General features: G+C 43.5%; 1 protein-coding gene and 1 pseudogene across 5 annotated transcripts in view; both read right to left on the bottom strand.

The window, feature by feature from the left end:
• Positions 1 to 572: 572 nt before the first annotated feature.
• Positions 573 to 20,251, bottom strand: part of LOC124487104 (RAS guanyl-releasing protein 2-like) — a 109,067-nt gene continuing 89,388 nt past the window's right edge. For 2 of the 5 annotated variants that reach the window (XM_047049158.1, XM_047049154.1), the window contains exon 16: positions 9,797 to 10,240. In XM_047049158.1, coding sequence (XP_046905114.1) covers positions 10,182 to 10,240 — 59 coding nt within the window. In that variant the 3' untranslated portion in view covers positions 9,797 to 10,181. Of the gene's footprint in view, positions 592 to 7,799; positions 9,564 to 9,795; positions 10,241 to 10,734; positions 10,784 to 20,251 lie in introns of those variants that run through there. The other 3 variants (XM_047049157.1, XM_047049156.1, XM_047049159.1) reach the window with 3 other exon arrangements.
• On the bottom strand, positions 17,262 to 17,389 carry LOC124487214 (annotated as a pseudogene).

Consider the following 20,251-nt stretch of genomic DNA (forward strand, 5'->3'; position numbering starts at 1 on the left):
GTCAAGGGGCAGGATGAGTCTGAGAATTTGGAACGTGCGCACTGTGGAGCAATTCAATTGAATTCAATCATATAGTGACATACCGAGGTGAAATTGTTTATGGTACTAGAAATTGATGTCGTCTTGAACCCTATTAGGTTTGAAAAACAATCAGTAAAAATTATATTTGATTTATAAAAAAAAGAAATATTGAATCATTGGGCCAAATAGGAAAAAATCCGGTCCAGGACTTTTTGAGCTATTGGGCCATTTAGCGGAGAAGAAAAATTATAATAAGAATAAGAATACTAACAAAAACAATAGGTTTCATCCTACCGGAGGAACCCTAAATATTTGAGATAACAAGGGTTGCGCCCTTGCCGAAGGCAAGGCACACCCAATAACATAAAAACAAACATTATTACACAAAAGTCATAGGAAGTGACTTGAAAATAGATACATAATAATTAAACTTTGTTTCACACATGAACTAATATAGAACAATACAGACAAATTAACAAATGACTTATTTTTTTGTATTATCTGCATGCAAGGCGCGAGTAGTCCTCCTCCAGTTTAGGCCTCTGAATGCATACAGATGTCACACCAGATCTTAGAAAAAGAAGAGTCCTTTAATTTGGGCACCATCACTTCTATTAAACGTTTTATTAAAAGTGTTTAGTAATAATCGTACTGTTTCTGATTAAGTCATGCTTGTAATAATGAAATACAACTTTATAATGATCACAACAATCAAAATAATCTTGAAGTATAAAAACTGAAAAATATGTCATGATTTTTAGAAATACATTACCCATAGTGGCTCATCAAGCCTGTCATGAAATGTACCCACCTCTATTGTCTGATATGTATATCCCAGCATCAAATGATTTTTACTGTACACTAAGGGCACTAGTATGAGTAACCACAGTAATTTTCTGGCATGTGACACTTTCCTAGTCAGAGTTAGCAGGGGTGCATTTCATGACAAGAAGGAATACAACAAGCCTGTTATGAGATGCACCCCCTCTATTGTCTGTTCTGTATATCCCAGCATCAAACGATTCTTACTGTACACTGAGGGGCACTAGTAAGAGTAACCACAGTAATTTTCTGGCATGTGACACTTTCCTAGTCAGAGTTAGCGGGGGATGCATTTCATAACAAGAAGGAATACAACAAGCCTGTCGTAAGTAAGTAAGTAAGCCTTTATTTATATAGCACTTTTCATACAAGAATTGCAGCTCAAAGTGCTTTACATAAAATCAACAAAAACAATAATACAAGTGTTGATGTAACTAGCCGCACTCTATCTGCGGTCTCTCGAATCCGTCTTAGATCCGAGCTGCCACTTGCAGTTTCTAATACACAAACATGACAAGGGGGTAGACAGGACAGGAAGAAATTTTCAGCATAAGATGAGGAGAGAGAGGAGAAAAAAAGGCAACCCCCAGACTATGCTCCTAGAGAAGTACAGTGTGGGAACAGGCAAAAAACACCTCAGCATTAAGCACATACATTGTACAACATTACAGAACCACATGACTTGCAACGGGGAGGGAGGGAGGGGTATGGACAAGCAGCATCTGGACATGCAGCCATACTATGCGCTGGTCACAGACCCGCCAGCCACACCGGGGGAACAAGCAGACGAAGGCGTTGGATGGGGGAAGGGGTGTGTATGAGCGTGCCTGGGTTGGCACCTTCGCCTAGGCCACAATCAGTCAGATTCTCAGTTCGCAGATAGTATTGCCATGGAGACATCCTTGGTCATGACCCAAGACAGAGACGCAATCCACAAGTGAAAGTTAGTGTATGAGTAGGCCTGGGTTGTCACCATCGCCTAGGCCACAATTAGACAGTTCTCAGTACGCAGATTGTATTGCCATGGAGACAGCCTTAATCAGGTCCCAGACAGAGACAACAATCCTCAGGTGTCTGTTGGAAGGGGGTAGGGAATGCAAGAGAAGTCTCGCTGCAGCACTCTCAGGGAAGTTGTTGTTCCAGCAGCGGCCTTGGGCCAAGGCCTGTACTGGTTAGGGTGCCGAAAGCAGATAAGATTGGGGTTGTTTGGTCGAGTAGCCGCATTCCAATTTGCACGTCTACTCCTTTTTCCACCGGTCTCCGTCGGTCCAATCATGTCGGCCAGCCTTAGGGGGCTTTTTTACAGCTGTAGTCATTTCCTTAATTTTTCGATATGCCAGGGCAGCGCCTAATCAAATCAGCAAAAGCCTGTAATCGTGGATCCAAATAGGTAGATGTCTTCATTGTCCTCCACGGAAAGCGCCGCTGGACACCCGACGCGTCCATTGAGTAGCCAGCTGCGACCGTCCCGTCAGGACCATCAGGTTCCTCCGAACCCAAGATGGTGTCAATTGCATTAAGAGACCAGCTGATCAAATCCATGATTTTTTGTTCGGAGAGCGTTGCGGAGAGAGTCTTTCAGTATAAGACACAAGACACAGGACTAGACAATACGATATAAGCCAAGCAGGGAAGGTCAGGGGAGGAGAGGGAGAAAATGCGACCGCTTCGTCGAGAGCCAAAGAAAAAGTAAAAGTCGTGAGATGCAACCCCCTCTATTGTCTGTTCTGTATATCCCAGCATCAAATGATTCTCACATTTACATTTACGCATTTAGCAGACGCTTTTATCCAAAGTTTACAAAAGGCTATCGAGCTACTTTGTTTGTGTGTTGTCGGTTACCTGTTAAACAGTAGCTCCGCCCGTTAGTGACGCGAGGGCAGTGCGACTCGTTAGTAGCGTGACTAGCATCGAGAAGAGTTACGTTGCTAGTTAGAGTTTAATGTTGTGCATGAGCCAAGCGGTGTGCGTCAATGAACGAATTGTAAGTATCTGTATGTGTGTTCATAGATGTATGCTGCTTTATGTTAGTATGATTGTTATTACCGAGTTCCGGTATAACTCGTGAAGAGCGCCAGTGTTGAATGTTATAGCGGACGCGCTGGTTCAGAAGCTATTGATGCTACGTTGTTACTGAGGTGCGCGAGTCGACAGTTTAGACTCGGAGCTCTAAAGGCAGTAGGCTCTGATGTTTATTTGGTCTCTTTAACAAGATGATTTGTGTATTATTCCTTTGTGTATGATATACATTAGTAATTGTATTTCTCTTATTTCTTGTAGACCACACTTTACTTTTACTACTCATTAAACCTCCATAAGTTCGATTGTTTCTGGATCCATTTGTGTTCTAACCGACACCCAAGGGCGAACACACTCTGACAACACCCCTAAGGCTTACAGTCCCCTTAGCTCTCCCTAACACAAAGCGACTTCCAAGAGAGAGCTTTACAAAAGAGCATAGGTCACTGATCATAACAATGAGGTAGTCACAAACATTGCAAGCAGCCAAAACATGAAGCATACATTGTGAAAAAACTAAACAAGTGCCAAAGGGAAGACCCATAAGAGCATGCAATTAAAGTTACAAATTAAAACAACATGAACCACAAAAAGTGCAGGACTGTACCTGTAGAAGAACAATCAACAGTAAAATATTTCACAGCAAGTACAAGACCTAACTTCGTTATAACTTACCTACAAGAGCAACAAGTCACTCAATAAGAGTCATTGTGATCCTGGAGGAAACTAACATCAGGTCCAGCCAAGCATTCCTAAGTGCCGTTGTTCTCCCGGAACAAGGATGTACAATACTAATGTATAGGCATATATTAGTATGAAGAGCCATGTGAAATACTTTGAACCTGCTACACAAAATAAATTTCCTTTGGTAATCATACTGGGGTATATTTCCTCAGAATGCGATGTCATGGAGCAAGAATGCTGGTTCGTGTTTGTTACTATACGGTTTGAATGACGAATTTTAAGGATTTTGTGTTGAAAATAGCATCTGATATTTACACAGATAACCGACAGTCTTCTATTGAATTCTTTAACAAATAAAGTATAATGTGAGACTTCTGTCTCCCCTTCGTTTGGTTGCGAAAGACGAAATCCTTCACTCTTTGATTCGAACTCGCTCCCGCGAGGGGGTGCCAATCCAGAGAGTCATGCATTGGGTGCCTATGGGAAAAACAGGTGGATACTAGTGATGGGAAGTTCGGTTCGTTTTACTGATTCGGTTCTTTGAATCTCGTTCAGTAAAATGAACAAATCTTTTTTCGAGTCATTCGTTCATTTCAAAGGGGGGGGGGGGGGGGGGGGCTATACGTCCACTGCAAACACGTATGATATTCTCATGTAGGTTAGTGCATGACATGTGCATGACATGACCTGCATTAAAATAATGTATCATGAGTTTGTATGATTTGGTCATGTGTTATCACACTAGCATTTAATTATCACGTCAAACAATTACACTGCACTAAACTGTAAGTGTAAATGTAAAGTGAAAATAACAAAACCAGTCAGTATGATGACTTGAGCGAATATCATTCACGTCTTACTAAAACAGCGGCCACAAGAAAGGAAATTAGGAAACTGTTTCCTCTACTAAAAAATACAATGCGGGTCACGTGAAAAAAGGATCCAAAGACTCGTAGAAAGACCGAGTTGGGAAATGAACGAATCGTTCGTTTCCTCTAGCTACAGAGCCTATGCAGGTCACGTGAAAAAAGGATCCAAAGACTCGTAGAAAGACCGAGTCGAGAAATGAACTAATCACTCGTTGGGAGGACTCGTTACACCCGAGTCCTTATAAGGATTCGTTCAAAATGAACGAATCGTTCATGAACGACATCACTAGTGGATACAGAAAAAACGCATCGAAAGTTCAGCGGCATATGACATTATATTTCTCAAGGATAAGGCTGGCAAAGGAATTTAAATGAAGTTACAATGAGTACTATTGCAGCATTTTGAAGGGGTTTAACCACTGATTGAAACACACACAAAAATGTGTAAAATAATGTATTGTTAGAAGAAAAAACTTTTTTGTGACTGTCCCACATTACCTGACATGATCAGGTAATGTGGGACAGCATTTTTCAGGTAAAGTGGGACATCTAGTAATGCTGTGTTTATGCTATACAAATTATTTAATTCAACAGTTCTCAAATGTTTAATACCAATGCATCATACTGCACTTAAGTTCCCAACCAAATAACAACTTACACTGTCATCGAACCAGCGCTTTCAGACTTGTAAGCGTGACCGCTAACGCTAGTCCAACAAAATGCTAACGCAGCGGGACTAGCTAGCTAGCACGACTGCAGATCACTAAGTTTTACAGCAGTTACACTTTATGCCTATTGTATAAGTCAACCCCCACAAATAAATGAATCTTGCCACACCCTTGCACCTAGCAATTTCATTCCAACATGAAAATGTTCCTAAGCCCTAAAACAATTTACAGAAACACCACTGGGGCGAGTTAACAGTTATTTTGTAAGTCTACTTGAGCCTCTACCAAAAAGTGTCCCACATTACCTGAAATCACCCTACGTATTCTTAACTACGTTGGTCTTCAGGTAACATCTTGTTTTGCCTTCCGAAACAACTAATCGGAACTAACCATACACACTACCCCAATGTAGGCTACTAATCACGTATTTTGGGTTGTTTTGAGGCAATAGCCATATTTACCACGACACTGCTCCTTCTGACACCACATATTGAGATTTAAGTAATACTTAGATCGTCGCTGTTGTAGCCTGTATATGTAGTAATGTTCTACCCGCAACACAGTACTGAAGGTGTCGAATTTGTTTGTGACTAGCATCCAGGTAACTTTGTGAGGTTTCTATGATACATACATTTGTATTTTATGTCAAACAAATAAACACTTATGTAATGCCATCATATTGTCTTTATTATGTGAAGCACTACACATGTTTGTATGAAGTACTATAAACAATTATTACATCTAACATACAGGTAACTTTTGGGGTTACTTGGTTTGGGGTTCATCCAAAACAGCTGGTTACCTGTTAGGGTTACCTTGCCATGATTGTCAGAAGTAGGATCATGTCTGTGCCCACGTTTCTATATCATGCCACTTATCATAGGTCTGGAATTCCAGAAATCTGTGTGTGACCGACATCTTACTCACCGACTGCATACATCACGAGTATTTTGCCCTTCATCACGGGAAAGGTGAACTATATATCTATAGTTCCAGGAACTTGTGTTTGTGTGTCACTGACATCTTAATCATCAACTGCATCAAGGGCACTGGCCACTAGTTATTTTGATGAAGGGAAACTCATTGCTTCAGCTAATGTCACTATCATTAGACAATGTCACTATCATTAGACTCTATATTGAAGTCACTGCCTCTTAAAATGCAGATTGACAAAAACTACAAGTAATTTGGTTTGAATGATAAGCTGACGAGTATGATCTGAAGGGTAAACCAGTACTGATCTGTGTTTTAAAAGTTTTGTATTATACTCTCATTTAATTTTACATTACTTAACAACCTGTATAAACACCAGCCAGACTTAAGTTAAGTTACAAAAAGAATAGTAAATGTGTAGTTAGTGTTAAAAGACCAAATTATACATGTAATTGAATTGTGAGGCAAATATGGCTAAAAGGGAGTAGTTCAAACTATCATTATTACTGGAGATTACAAGTGGGAGGACAATGAGGAAAACACAATGTAATATATTCCCCTTAAAAATGTTGATATCTGACTGATGCCATGTTGCCTTATTTTCACATAGCTCTGAGCTATAAAAAAATAAAATTAAAAGTGTTCCTCCAATCTCTTGGGGTATGTATTGCCTATTCCGGCAGACAAATAAGCTTTTCTTTTAAGGGTCTTTTCTGTATCAGAATGGATTATTTCCCTTCAAGGTCACAGTGTGAGATTGGCTAACAATGTGAGGCTATTTCCTCTTGCCTTCATTACTATGTAATTACGGTAGCTGCAACTGTGTTCGATTCACTTAATTTCTGGCTATTCAGATCAATATCACTCAGGATAACAGCTAAATGACAGGGTTCTGGTGGGGTTGTTTTTTTCAGCTGAATGGAAAGTATCAATCAAGGGCCTAAGCAAGTAATTGAGGCATCTAAAGAGAACCTCACACAGTGCTGTTTAGGAAAGGAGGTTGGCATGATAGAGACAGATTTGTGGTTACATTTTTGAGGGTTTTTTACCAATATCAACTAACACAATGAGGGTGAGTATTCATGTCCAACATAAGATTGTTTCAAAATACTATATTTCTATGGAAAACATGCGCGAGGAACAAAGGTACATATACTTGTCAGAGGTACTTCAGGTACATATACCTCAAATTGAGTGTAAACATAGATATCGAACATGCTGAGATGGACTCAGGCTTTATCGTCAAGCTGTCTAACTGTCTTTCCTTTGATGCTACTTGATGCTTTTTAAAATCAATATCATATCTTTATTATCATGGTGATGTGGAGGGTAGCATATCTAACCTTTAAGCTTGATTATATGAGTAAGTAGGACTATTCTGCTTCATATTTTGCACTATTGTACTGTACTCCACCTAGGTTAGAATAGGTTATAGGGTTGTTATAAGTGTTATGTGCATTTAGGGTTAGTATAGTGTATTATTTATTGTTGTCTATATATTTAGGGAGTTTTAGTATTAGGGTTAGTATAGTCGATGACTTATTGCGATCTGTATATTTAGGAAGTTTTACTTATTTAAGCTCAGCATAGATGTAAATTATGTTCTGTGTACTTATATGTCATGTTATGCCAGGTGCTTGCGTTGTCTTGTTTTAAGAACTTCAGTGCCCAGTCTGACCTTGTGTTGTTCTGTGTACCTGACAAATAAAAGACTTGAACTTGAACTATTCTTATGTAAAAACTCAAAAGTAATGACAAGACAAAAAAAAGTGAAAGACGAATGTCAGAGCCATGTTGAAAATTCTTATTAAAACAAATATGAGTGATGCATTGTAGATTTAACACTGTGAAAACAGACTAGAGACAGTTAACAGTTTTTAGATCATTTTTGTTTGTAGATAATTTGAGTTTTTTACACTTCTCAAGTAGGCTATATATAAGAAAATGTATTCAGTTTTTCAGTTATTTAGTCAATAACTCAACCAAATGTTTCATAAACACTTTTTGACTCAAACCAATTTTTCATTACTGTGTGCCCAAACCTCTGTTCCTTTTAATCAACTTCACTTTCAAAACTCTGCTTCCATTTAAAAATATAAATATGCGTGCTACATAAATAAATATCAACATCAGAGATAACCACTTAGCAAGAAGCATGCGTAAACAATACTTTTAATAAGACTTTCATTAAAATAGATTTGATTTCTCAGGACGATTGTACTGTTTCCACTGCATTTAAAGTACTGCAAGAGGATAAAAATATCAGTTCTCTGAGACGTCATTCATAGTCTTATACTTTACACACCAAAGTTATCACCATAGGACAGTAATTGATATTCAGTTAAACATGAAAGAAATACAATAGTATTCAAATAACATTCAAACTGACAATGCATATTAGTTAACTTGAGTGTGACAAGTATACACTCGTGGAAGTAACAGCACCTCTTTCGTTTTTAACATAGAATTTAAAACATACAAGGCAAATTGTATACAGCAACATGTTATCAAAATATGACTTATTGAAATAAAAATAGACTCACAATCCCAATAACCATTCTAAAATACAATTTCATAGATTTTTTCTAAATTCAGTGTTCAAGCAATCATATATTCAGCAGGTAATATACACCACAAAGCAGGATCAAAATATAGAATTACCAACCAAACAACTGGACAATCTGACATTCAGTGTGTTGGTTAATTTTGCGGGGAGTGCTTTAATTTGTAATTGCAGTTTTGTCCACTAGATGACAGTATGTTATGGAGTTAGATTAGTTTAATAATTCACAAACAAAGTAACACGATTCACAAATAAATGTAACGCGATTCACAAATGTATTTTGTGATTCACAAATGTACATTTACAATACATTTAGTCATTTAGCAGACGCTCTTATCCAGAGCGACTTACAGTAAGTACAGGGACATTACCCCCAAGGCAAGTAGGGTGAAGTGCCTTGCCCAAGGACACAACGTCATTTGGCACAGCCGGGAATCGAACTGGTAACCTTCTGATTACTAGCCCAATTCCCTCACCGCTCAGCCACCTGACTCCCTAACGCGATTCACACTGTAACGCGATCCACAAATAAATGACACCATTATTTGTTTGCAACCTGACGAACATGAGTTACAAATCGGAGAACACAAGTTACAAATCGGACAAACATGAGTTACAAATCCCTGCATTTGTGTGTTGATTTTAGAAACTTTCCTGACATGCCTAGATTCACAAATGCATTTTTTCTAAAAGATATCCTCTGCAGCCTATCAGATGTCTCTTCCAATTTTAGCCGATCACAGATAGCTTGCTAAAGGTTAGACTAGGAAACACTTAAAATGACTAAACATGGATCCTGCCATTCTCAAAAATATTCAATCATGTATGATAATCGGTTTAATAAGATTAACAAGCAATATTTCACCTACATGTTACCAGACGACATTGCTCGTGATCTGAAGGAGACAATGTCCGTTATTATGGCAGGCTGTTGAAGTCCACATAGACACGTTAGTGTGATTGGCTAAAATTGGAAGAGACGATCTGATAGAAAAAATAGAAAAAATGCATTTGTGAATCTAAGCACGTCAGGAAAGTTCCAAAAATCCACACACAAATGCAGGGATTTGTAACTCGTGTTCGTCAAATTGCAAACAAATGTAATGGAATGATTTATTTGTGAATCGAGTTACATTTGTGAATCACAAAATACATTTGTGAATCGAGTTACATTTATTTGTGAATCATGAAATACATTTGTGAATCGTGTTACAATCATGAAATACATTTGTGAATCGTGTTACGTTTGTTTGTGAATTATGAAACTAATCTAACTCCATAGCATGTAGGTATCCTGTGTTGTCTCTTCTTTGTCTTACCAATTGGATGTACAGAATTGACTTTTTAGGACTTTGGCAGTGTGTTGTATATGCATGATGTTTGTGTGTTTGTGACAATTTCCAGTTCAGGACAAAAGACAATGATCTATTATTGTACCACTTGACATTTATATTTTCTGGGTTATCAACACATTATATCACACCTTAGAGTAGCCTAATTAATTGATAAAATAAGCAAAATATTCATAACTGTCACTATAGCTATAAGAATAATTTGCTTTGACAAGACTTGTTATTCGTGAAAAAAATTCTTCTCACCTAGTTATAGATGAATGTCAAAGACACCCTCCTCGACTGACTCTAGGTCCTCCTCTGTAATTACTGAGAGAGAGAGAGAGAGAGAGAGAGAGAGAGAGAGAGAGAGAGAGAGAGAGAGAGAGAGAGAGAGATGGTGGGGAGGTTAGTGGTTATGTTTACCTGTCATTATTTCACATATTGAGTGGACTAGCTATCAAGAGAAGCCAATGGTCAAACTCAATCTTAGACTGATGCATGAGTGGCTCACACAGTCACAGTCCTGCCTCCCTTGCAAATGACAAGTTACCCCAATATGTCCTTGTATGAAGAGGTCTCAGTGATGTGGTGAAAAAACTCAAGTGAACCTCACAAACAAGTTGTGCAATGTATTGGCGTATTTCAAGTTTTTGAGGATTCTCTATGTTTTTATCAATGTTTCATTCCCTCTTTTATAATGTAAAGTAAATCCAGGCCAATAAACTGGATGCATAATATATTGTATTAATCAAATAAATCTGTAGAATGACTGAAATTATTATTATTGAAATCTGATCACTATTAAAACCCCTAAAACTAACCCTTTTGAATGCAATGCCATCAAGATCCATCGGACCCCTTTACTTCAAGCTGAGGAGGGATGGAATTAGAAAAAAATGGTTACTTGATATTTATATTTACAGGTATGGCTACATCGGAATTAGCTGGGCCTGCTCCTCTGCATTATCCTGGCTTCCAGCCCAACTTAACCCCGCCCACAAAGAAATTTCGTCGGGAAGTTGGGTCTGGAGGGGGTCGTATTGGGGACAAACTATATAAAACCAGGAGCTGGGCGGACCAATGAAATTGCCAGGGCGGGCTATATACGATGATGGACAGATGATCAACAGTAACGTAATCAACAACGTCACGAAAGAGTGCTTGGGTTGAATTCGTTTTCAACAAACAACATATTACGTTGCTCTGATTGGTTGTAAGTCTGTCCAATTGAGCGAAGAGGCATTTGTTTTACGAGTTCGGTTGAAACACGCCACATAGTCACAGCCCAACGGAAAGTTATCAGACTCATATTCTGACTGGAATTGCAATTTGTTGGAATTGTAATTGAGTATGACAACGTCAGGCTACCTCTACATAACCCTTTATTAAATATACGTTTTGTCAATGTTGCAGCAGACTCTCGGTCGTGTAGGTTCACCCTCTACAATATCCGGAAGATCAGGAGATACCTGTCTGAGCATTCCACCCAGCTGCTAGTCGAAGGACTTGTCCTCTCCAAGTTGAACTACTGCAACTTTCTGCTCGCCGATCTCCCAGCATGCGCAACACGCCCTCTCGAGAGGATTCAGAACGCAGCGGCCCGCCTGGTCTTCAACCTACCCAGACGCTCCCATGTTACTGTTAGGATAATTTCTCAAGTAATGCACAGAGTTGACAGTTACCCTGCTCCTCACCTCCCTTCACTGGCTACCCATCACAGCCCGTATCAGATTCAAGACCCTGGTACTGACCTTCCGAGCAGTGAACGGGACTGCAAAAGTTTCACGTTTGGAGAAAGTGTCCTATTATATATATTTTTCACAGGTCCCTTCAGGGCATGGGTGGATCTACAGGGGGGTAGGGGGGACAGCTGCCCCCCCACTCTAGAGCTTTGCCCCCCCAGCTGCCCCCCTAGCTTTGGTGATCCAAAAACTGTACTTGTAAAAACAGGCCGCCACTATGTCCACAAGCTTCTCAAAACATTGAACTGAACAATACATTTACAAAAAGCGAACAATTAAATGTTTTATTTTAAACGTATTCTTAGCCCCCTGCCCCTTAAATAGCTACGTCCCTGCATCAAACGTGCAGAGCGGAGTTCACACAGTCTGGCTCGCACACAGCGAGTCTGCTGCGGTGCGGTGGCACTGCAGTCCGGCAAAGACTGGAGCAACTGAGCTGTCCCCGAGCCGCTGAAGGTGAAGTCAGTTTCCCCAGGTGAAGTTTAAACACACGTTTAACTTAAATGTACATTGGTAATGAATGTAATTTATGCTATAGACGATTCAGCATCAGCAAAAACAGCGAGTCTATTACGTTAGCCAAAAGTCAAATGGATTCATTTGTAAGAGCCCTCTCAGCTGATCGTAGAGAGGCCTATCCCCCCCCCCCCCCCCCTGGCTCCAGTGATGAGCTAGCTGAGAATCTCCTCCGCCTTAGAGCCACATACCAGACGAAAGAAGACCCCTCTGGTACACCATATTATTCTGCCCCTCCCCAAGTAAGTTACCCTTGTGCAGACCAGTATGGTCAGAGAACCCAGCCGCATCAAACCTTTGGTGCACGCGAGCGTTGGTGTAGAACAGACAAACCAGATAGAGGATACACGCCGCTTCATCTCAAATACGCAGACCCGCCAATCACCCAAGAGCGTATCTACAGAGGGCCTAAGCCATCAACCCCACGTCTGATCCCACCAGATCCAAGATAGTTCTCAAGGATGAAGATTGCACTGGAGAATCTCCTCCCAGATGATGCCAGGGAGCGATACAGGTTTTAGATCCTCACAGATCACCTGAAATGTGAGGAAGCCTCGCTCATGGCAGATTCATATAGCAACTCCAGGCAGCCTTACACCGACACAATGACGGCTCTCACAAAAATGTATGGGCAACCTCACAAACTGGCTGTCCAACGTATGGAAGATTTGATGGATGGCCCAGATGTCCGCGCTGGAGATGTGAAGACCTTTCGCATGTTTGCCCTCAACGTACGTTCACTAGTGGGTATGCTAGAACAGCTAGGGGTGAGGGGCTGTGTGGAGCTGCAATGTGGTTCTCATGTAGCCATATTGCTGGGTAAGCTACCCTATGACCTCACTGCCAGCTTCAAGAGATTCATCCACCCAATGAGAATAGCTATCCCCACACTCATCGACTTCGCTGAGTGGCTGGAATATGAGCTGGACGTGCAAGAAGATAGCATGTCAAGCAGCTGAACAAAGAACAAAAGGTAGCATGGATCAAGGGTAACAACAGGTGCTGGCGTTGTGGTCGCCGTCATCAATCAGCTAAGTGCACACTAAAGGCCCTGTGGAAGGCTTCTGAAGTGGTTCTTATCGATCAAGAATAATAGGCTTTGAGGCAAGGAGTTCGGATTACAAAGGTCTGCTTTTATTACAAGGTTCTCTGGGATTCACATTCGCTTAGAGCTTCTCAGCCTGAGAAGTTCTAACCTCCTTCATTTCCTCCAGTCATTTATACAGTTCATACACGTCACACAAATAACTCTTGGCATCATCTCATCAATACGTGTTGGTCAATCTTAAACAGACCTTTGTCTGTTTGTTTACCGGTTGTCATGAGTCCATGGTCATCTAGGGGAACAGACTCCATGTCACCCCGACCTTGCTTATCTGCGTGAAGCATACAGCTCCCTAACTGCCCTATTAGCAACACAGCCAAGTGCCTGTTCTCTAACTGTCTACGGGACCTGAGCACAACAACATCGTGACTCATCTATATTAACTTGCGCACAGCCTAGTGCTTTCTACCCTGCTCTATGCCCTACGCTGAGCCTTGCCCTGATGTGACCCCCACATACATATATCTCACTATAGGATGATTTCTGGCCCACAACAGCCCCTTGCAAGACATGCAACAGAAGACATTTGCTTGTGCTGCACAAGGTGAACAAGAGAGTAGAAAGGAAAGAGCCAGCAACCAAGAACTGTCTAGTAAACACGGCCGGTAAAGTTCTGTAAGTCAATTGTACAGCATACAATTGTAAAATGCTCTTGAAAATAAGTAAAGTCATCCTAAGAAATGGTGACAAGTCCCTGGAGGCATATGCGATCCTAGATGATGGTTCAGAGCGAACCATCCTTCTCCATGCAGCATCAAAGAAGCTAGGCTTAAAGGGCAAGCCAGAGGAGCTGGCTCTCCGCACCGTCAGACAAGAGCTGCAGACGCTGCATGGGGCGGCCGTGTCGTTCACTATATCCCCTGTTGCCGAGCCAAAGAAGAAGTACAAGATTCAGAGTGCATTTTCCGCGGAGCAGCTAAGGCTGGCAGAGCACACTCATCCTGTCAGCGCACTGCAGCGGAAGTACAGACACTTAGCCGGGTTGCCCCTCCAGCAGCTGAATAGAGTGCACCCGGTGCTGCTGCTCTGACTGCATACACCTCATCACTCCCATAGAGCCTGTTCGATTGGGTCCACCCGGTGGGCCAGCCGCGGTGAGGGCACGTCTGGGATGGACTTTACAGGGTCCAGCTCAAGACATCAAGCTCAACCTTGAGGCACCTCAATGTCTCTTCACATCTATATCGTCCCCGACAGAGTTGTGTTCCCATGTGGAGAAGTTGTGGCAGATGGATGTGCTTCCGTATCGTAATGAGAAGTTGGTCGTAAGGTCACGTCAAGACCAGGAAGCCATACACCTGCTTCAAGAGCAGCCAGTGAGAGTGAAGGTTGACGGCATCGAGCGCTATGCCACACCTCTCCTTCGAGTCAAACACATGCTTCAGCTACATGCCCAGCCAGATTACGATGTTCGAGCTGCCATCGAGAAGTCATTCTACGTGGATAATTGTCTGCATAGCCTCAACTAAGAAGAAGCTAACAGGGGTCTGTTAGCTTCAAGTTGTAGTTCAAGTTCAAGTCTTTTATTGTCAGGTACACAGAACAACACAAGGTTAGACCGGGCACTGAAATTCTTAAGACAAGACAACGCAAGCACCTGGCATAACATAACATATAAGTACACGGAACACAATTTACATCAATGCTGAGCTTAAATAAGTGAAAGTTCCTACATATACAGATAGCAATAAATATCGACTATACTAACCCTAATACTAAAACTTCCTAAATTACAGATAACAATAGATAGTACTCTATACTAACCCTAAATGCACAAGAAACCTGTTCCAACCCTATAACCTATTCTAACCTAAGTGGAGTACAGTACAATAGTGCAATGTCAATGACTGTGTTGGTGATCAGAACGTATGAGGTGCGGTCACCGATTCTCACCACCTGTGGCCTCCCCGTCAGGAAGTGGAAGATCCACTTGCAGAGGGAGGTGCTCAGTCCCAGGTCCACAAGCTTGGAGACCAGTCTGGAGGGGATGATGGTGTTGAATGCAGAGCTGTAGTCAATGAACAGCATCGTCACATATGTATTCCCCTTGTCCAGGTGGGAGAGAGCGGTGTGCATAGTTAGAGCGATGGCATCGTCTGTAGACCTGTTGGACCGGTATGCAAACTGCATAGGGTCCAGTGTGGGGGGCAGCGGGGAGCAGATGAATGATTTGACTAGCCGCTCAAAGCACTTCATGATGACAGAGGTCAGTGCTATTGGGCGATAGTCGTTCAGACATGTGACCCTGGTGTTCTTGGGCACAGGGATAATGGTGGTCCTCTTGAAGCAGGTGGGGAATACAGACAGGTTAAGGGAGAGGTTGAAGATGTCACTGAAGACCCCTGCCAGCTGGTCTGCGCAGCCCCTGAGGGCCCTACCCGATATGCCGTCTGGGCCAGGTGCCTTGTGGGGGGTTGATCTTCTTAAAGCACTGCCTCACCTCAGCTACAGTTAGTGTAGGCACACCACTGGCTTGGCCTTCAGGTAGCTCCACTGCAGGGGGGTCACTGTCTCTCTCAAAGCGAGCGTAGAAGGAGTCTGGCAGTAGGACAGAGGACTGGGTCTCATTGTAGCCTCTCCCTTTGTAGTCTGTAATGGCTTTAAGTCCACTCCACATGCGCCTGGGGTCAGAGCCATGGTAGCTGGACTCCACCTTGGTCCTGTAAGCCCTTTTCGCTGCTTTGATGGCCTTCAGAAGGTCGTATCTGGCCTTCCTGTACTCATCAGGGTCCCCAGAGTTAAGAGAGTGCAGGCTCTCAGCTTGGCCCGGACCGCGGCATCAACCCAGGGCTTCTGATTTGGGAAAGACCGGACAACCTTCTTGGGGACAACGTCGTCAATGCAGTGCTGGATGTAGCTGGAGACAGTATCTGAGTATTCATTAATGTCCCCATCAGCTGCCTCCCTGAACATTAGCCAGTCAGTGGTGTCAAAGCAGTCCTGGAGGGTTGTCACACACTCGTCACTCCATAGGTGAACTGACCTCTCAACCGGTCTGACCTGTTTAAGCTTCTGTTCATATGCGGGGAGGAGAAGAATTGAGGTGTGATCAGCCTTCCCAAAGGCAGGGCGGGGGAGGGGTTTGTAACTGCCCTTGAATGTTGTGTAACAATGGTCAAGGATCTGGTCTCCACGTGTGAAGAAGTCAATGTGCTGATAGTACTTGGGCAGGACTTTCTTCATGTTGGCTCTGTTGAAATCACCAACAACAATGAAGGCTGCCTCTGGGTGCACATTTTCCAGACCATTGATAATCCCATACAGTTCATCCAAAGCAGCGGCCTTGTCTACCTGGGGGGGGATGTAGACTGCACTCATGACGACCGCAGTGAATTCCCGAGGTAGATTGAAGGGTCGGATTTTTACAGTTAGCAGCTCAAGGACCGGAGAGCAGTGAGATGCTAATACCGCTACATCCGTAGCCCAGAGAGAGTTAACCATAACACAGACCCCTCCGCCCCTGCACTTCCCTGAGTCAGCTGTTCTGTCCTGGCGATATATGGTGAATCCCAACAGTGTAACCGCTACGTCGGAGATCTCCGGAGACAGCCAGGTCTCGACGAACGCCAGTACACAGCACTTCTTATGTCCCGTTGGAATTTGACACGAGCGTTAAGTTCATCCATTTTGTTGTCGATGGACTGAACATTAGCTAGTAAGATGGTTTGTAAAGCAGGTTTGAAGCACCGTTTCCGAGTCCGAACGAGGACTCCAGCACGCCGGCCACGTTTCTTCCTCCGTCTGAGCGGCGTAACAACAAGGTCCCAAATGCAGTCCGAGCTCGCACTCCGAAAAAGTGGAATAAAAGTTCTTAAAATAATCCTTGCCAAGTGACAACTTAATGTCCAGAAGTGTCTGCCGGTCGTACTGAATAAACGACAATATAACATTGACAAAACAAGTAACGAACACTAAAATGACGAACAAAAAGCTAGGTTTTTGCGGAGCTCTCGTCAGTGCGGCCATCTTTTAGGCGCACTGGATGGTCCCAAAAAATTATGCAGTCGAGATTCCCGCATTTGGGGAATTCGCAAAGGTCAGCACAGCCAAGGTGCAATGGCCGAGCCTCGCCCTGGGTGAACCTCCTTCGTGATCAAGGTGCCAGGTAAGTATGGTAGACAAAATGCGCTATCTCCTGGCCGAAGGGGGATTTGAGTTGAGACAGTGGGCGAGTAATGACTTATCCATCATTACTCACCTTCCTTCTGAAGTCAGATTGGACAGCTCTGAGCTATGGCTCAGTCACAGTCACTGTCAGTCCGACACCCTTGTCTACAGGCATCGTACAGTCGAGTATTCTGTAGCCACAATGAGGAACATATATAAAGTCCTAGCCAGCCAATATGATTCTCTCGGCTACATTGTGCCATACACAACCAGAGCAAAAGCTACCCAGGTGTTACACCAGCCCAGAGATGGACCACCTCAGTAGTGTAAGAGACATCCATGTGTTTTGTGATGTTTCAGAGCAAGCATATGGATCTCAGGACTGAGAATATAAGGGGTAAGGTGGAGGTCTCTTTCCTTGCTGCCCGGTCCCGAGTAGCTCCCAAGAAACAACAATCCATCCCTCGTCTTGAGCTGTGTGGAGCCCTCACTGGTGCTCAGCTCTTTAAGGTTATCGCAACTGAGTTGAACCTCCCCATCCGTAGCTGCATCTTGTGGTCGGACTCCACGACTGTTCTTACATGGTTGCTGACCGACTCATGCCGCTACAAAGTTTTTGTTGGCACTCGAATAGCGGAAATCCAGGAGCTGACAGGTTCTGCAACATGGCGCTATGTCCCATCCAGAGACAACCTGACCGATTACCTCACTCGAGGACTCGCTCTACAGGAACTGGGTAGTGATAGCCGTTGGACCCATGGCCCAGCGTTCCTGGAGTTGCCATTAACGGGGTGGCCCGAACAACCAAGCTTATCATGCAACGAGTCTGAAAGTGAGGCGAAACAACCTGCTGTTACTGTTCTGACAATCTCAAGTCCGTCCCTGTCCGACATACAGCAACACCTGACTCTGCAAGACTACTTAGAAAGCCACTGCAAGCCAACTTAAGGGGGCAACGGATCCTGCAGCCCCCCTGACAGCTGATTACATTACATTTACGCATTTAGTAGATGCTTTTATCCAAAGCGACTTCCAAGAGAGAGCTGTAAACTGATGACTATGTTGTTGCTGAAAGGGAAACCCTGCTACAGGCACAAAGAGACTCCTTTCCTAATGAAGTAGCCCAGTTGATGGCTAGTAAACCGGTCTAGCCGTCTTATGTCACTTGCTCCAGAGCTCGACAAGGCAACGGGACTTATCAGAGTTGGTGGGCGTCTCCGTCGAAGCAGTGACCTCACATCGGCCACGATGCACCCTATTGTCCTTGACCCTCAGCATCTACTTACCCGGTTGATCATACAGGATTAAGATATCAAGCTACATCATCCTGGGACAGGGAGGGTGTTTGCGGACATCAGGAGACATTGTTGGGTTCTGCACGGGTTGGAAGAAGTACGTCGCCATCAGAGGAAATGTGTAAGTTGCAAGAAGTGGAGAGGGCGCCCAGATCCACCCAAGACGTCTGATCTTCCCCCTGCGAGACATCGCATCTTCAAGCCTGCATTCTACTCCACGGGTGTTGTTTTGGACGATATGTCATCACGATAGGCCGTAGCAGTGCATGTAGACCTTCTAACCCGTATAGACACGGATGCGTTCTTATTGGCTCTGAGACGCTTTACAGCCCGACGTGGAAGCCTGTGCGACCAAGGCACAAAGAGGAGGAGGTGATAGAGAGCTCCAGCAATCCTTTGAGGCCCTACATTTACATTTACATTTAGTCATTTAGCAGACACTCTTATCCAGAGCGACTTACAGTAAGTACAGGGACAGTCCCCCCGAGGCAAGTAGGGTGAAGTGCCTTGCCCAAGGACACAACATCATTTGGCAGAGCGGGGAATCGAACTGGCAACCTTCTGGTTACTAGCCCGATTCCCTCACCACTCAGCCACCTGACTCCCCTACATCCCAATCAACTGGCCGGTCAACAGATTAGGTTCAACTTCAACCCGCCAGGATTGCTGCACTTCGGAGGATGTTGGGAAAGAGAGATCCGCTCTCTCAAAACTGCACTCCAAGTTACCATAGGGGCCAAAACAGTCACCGAGGAGGTGCTACACACTGTCCTTAGAGATTGAGGGGATCCTCAATTCCAAGCCTCTTGGGTACACCTCATCAGATGTGGCGGACCTTGACCCGATCACCCCCAATTGTCTCCTCATGGGGCGGCGGGACGTCTCCCTACCACAGGTCGTTTACGACAGCTCTGAGATACTAGCTGATCACTTCTGGAAACATTTCCTTAGGTACTACCTTCCAGGATTCCAGGCCCGGCAGAAATGGCGGACTGAAGCAGGGGACCTGCAGGTGGACGATATTGTCATGATTGTAGATCAGCAGTTGCATCGGGCCCTCTGGCCTGTTGGGAAAGTGGTTCAAGTCTTCCCCGGGACTGATGGTCGAGTCCAGTCAGCTGAAGTGCTGGTCAAGGATCTGACATACACCCTACCAGTAGCGAGACTTATCAGTCTCCCTGCTCTTCCCAAAGAGGTGTGACCAATGCCTTTTTTCTAACTCTCCTTTCTTTTAAGTGTTCGAATTCACATGGTGAATTCGGGGGCGGCTGTTGAAAAGGGTGCCTGCACCTTTAAGAAGAAGGACTGCGCGAGCGTTCAACTAGATTAGTGACAGTTATTTTACTAGAGCTCGCAATAAGTCTGAAAGAGTTTGACGGGATTTTAGAGCTGTTAAGTTTAAGTTAGTTGACTAAATGTAAATGACTAAATGTAGTTAGTAGGATATGTTGAATTGTGTGCGTCCACCTTAATACCTTAGCAAAGGTACGACCATTCATAAACCAAAATGATGCAAAGAAGTTAATTCATGCTTTTATATCCAGCCGGCTGGACTACTGTAACGCACTTTTCG

The sequence above is a fragment of the Hypomesus transpacificus genome, chromosome 25 (genome assembly GCF_021917145.1).
Source record: "Hypomesus transpacificus isolate Combined female chromosome 25, fHypTra1, whole genome shotgun sequence".
NCBI lineage: Eukaryota > Metazoa > Chordata > Actinopteri > Osmeriformes > Osmeridae > Hypomesus > Hypomesus transpacificus.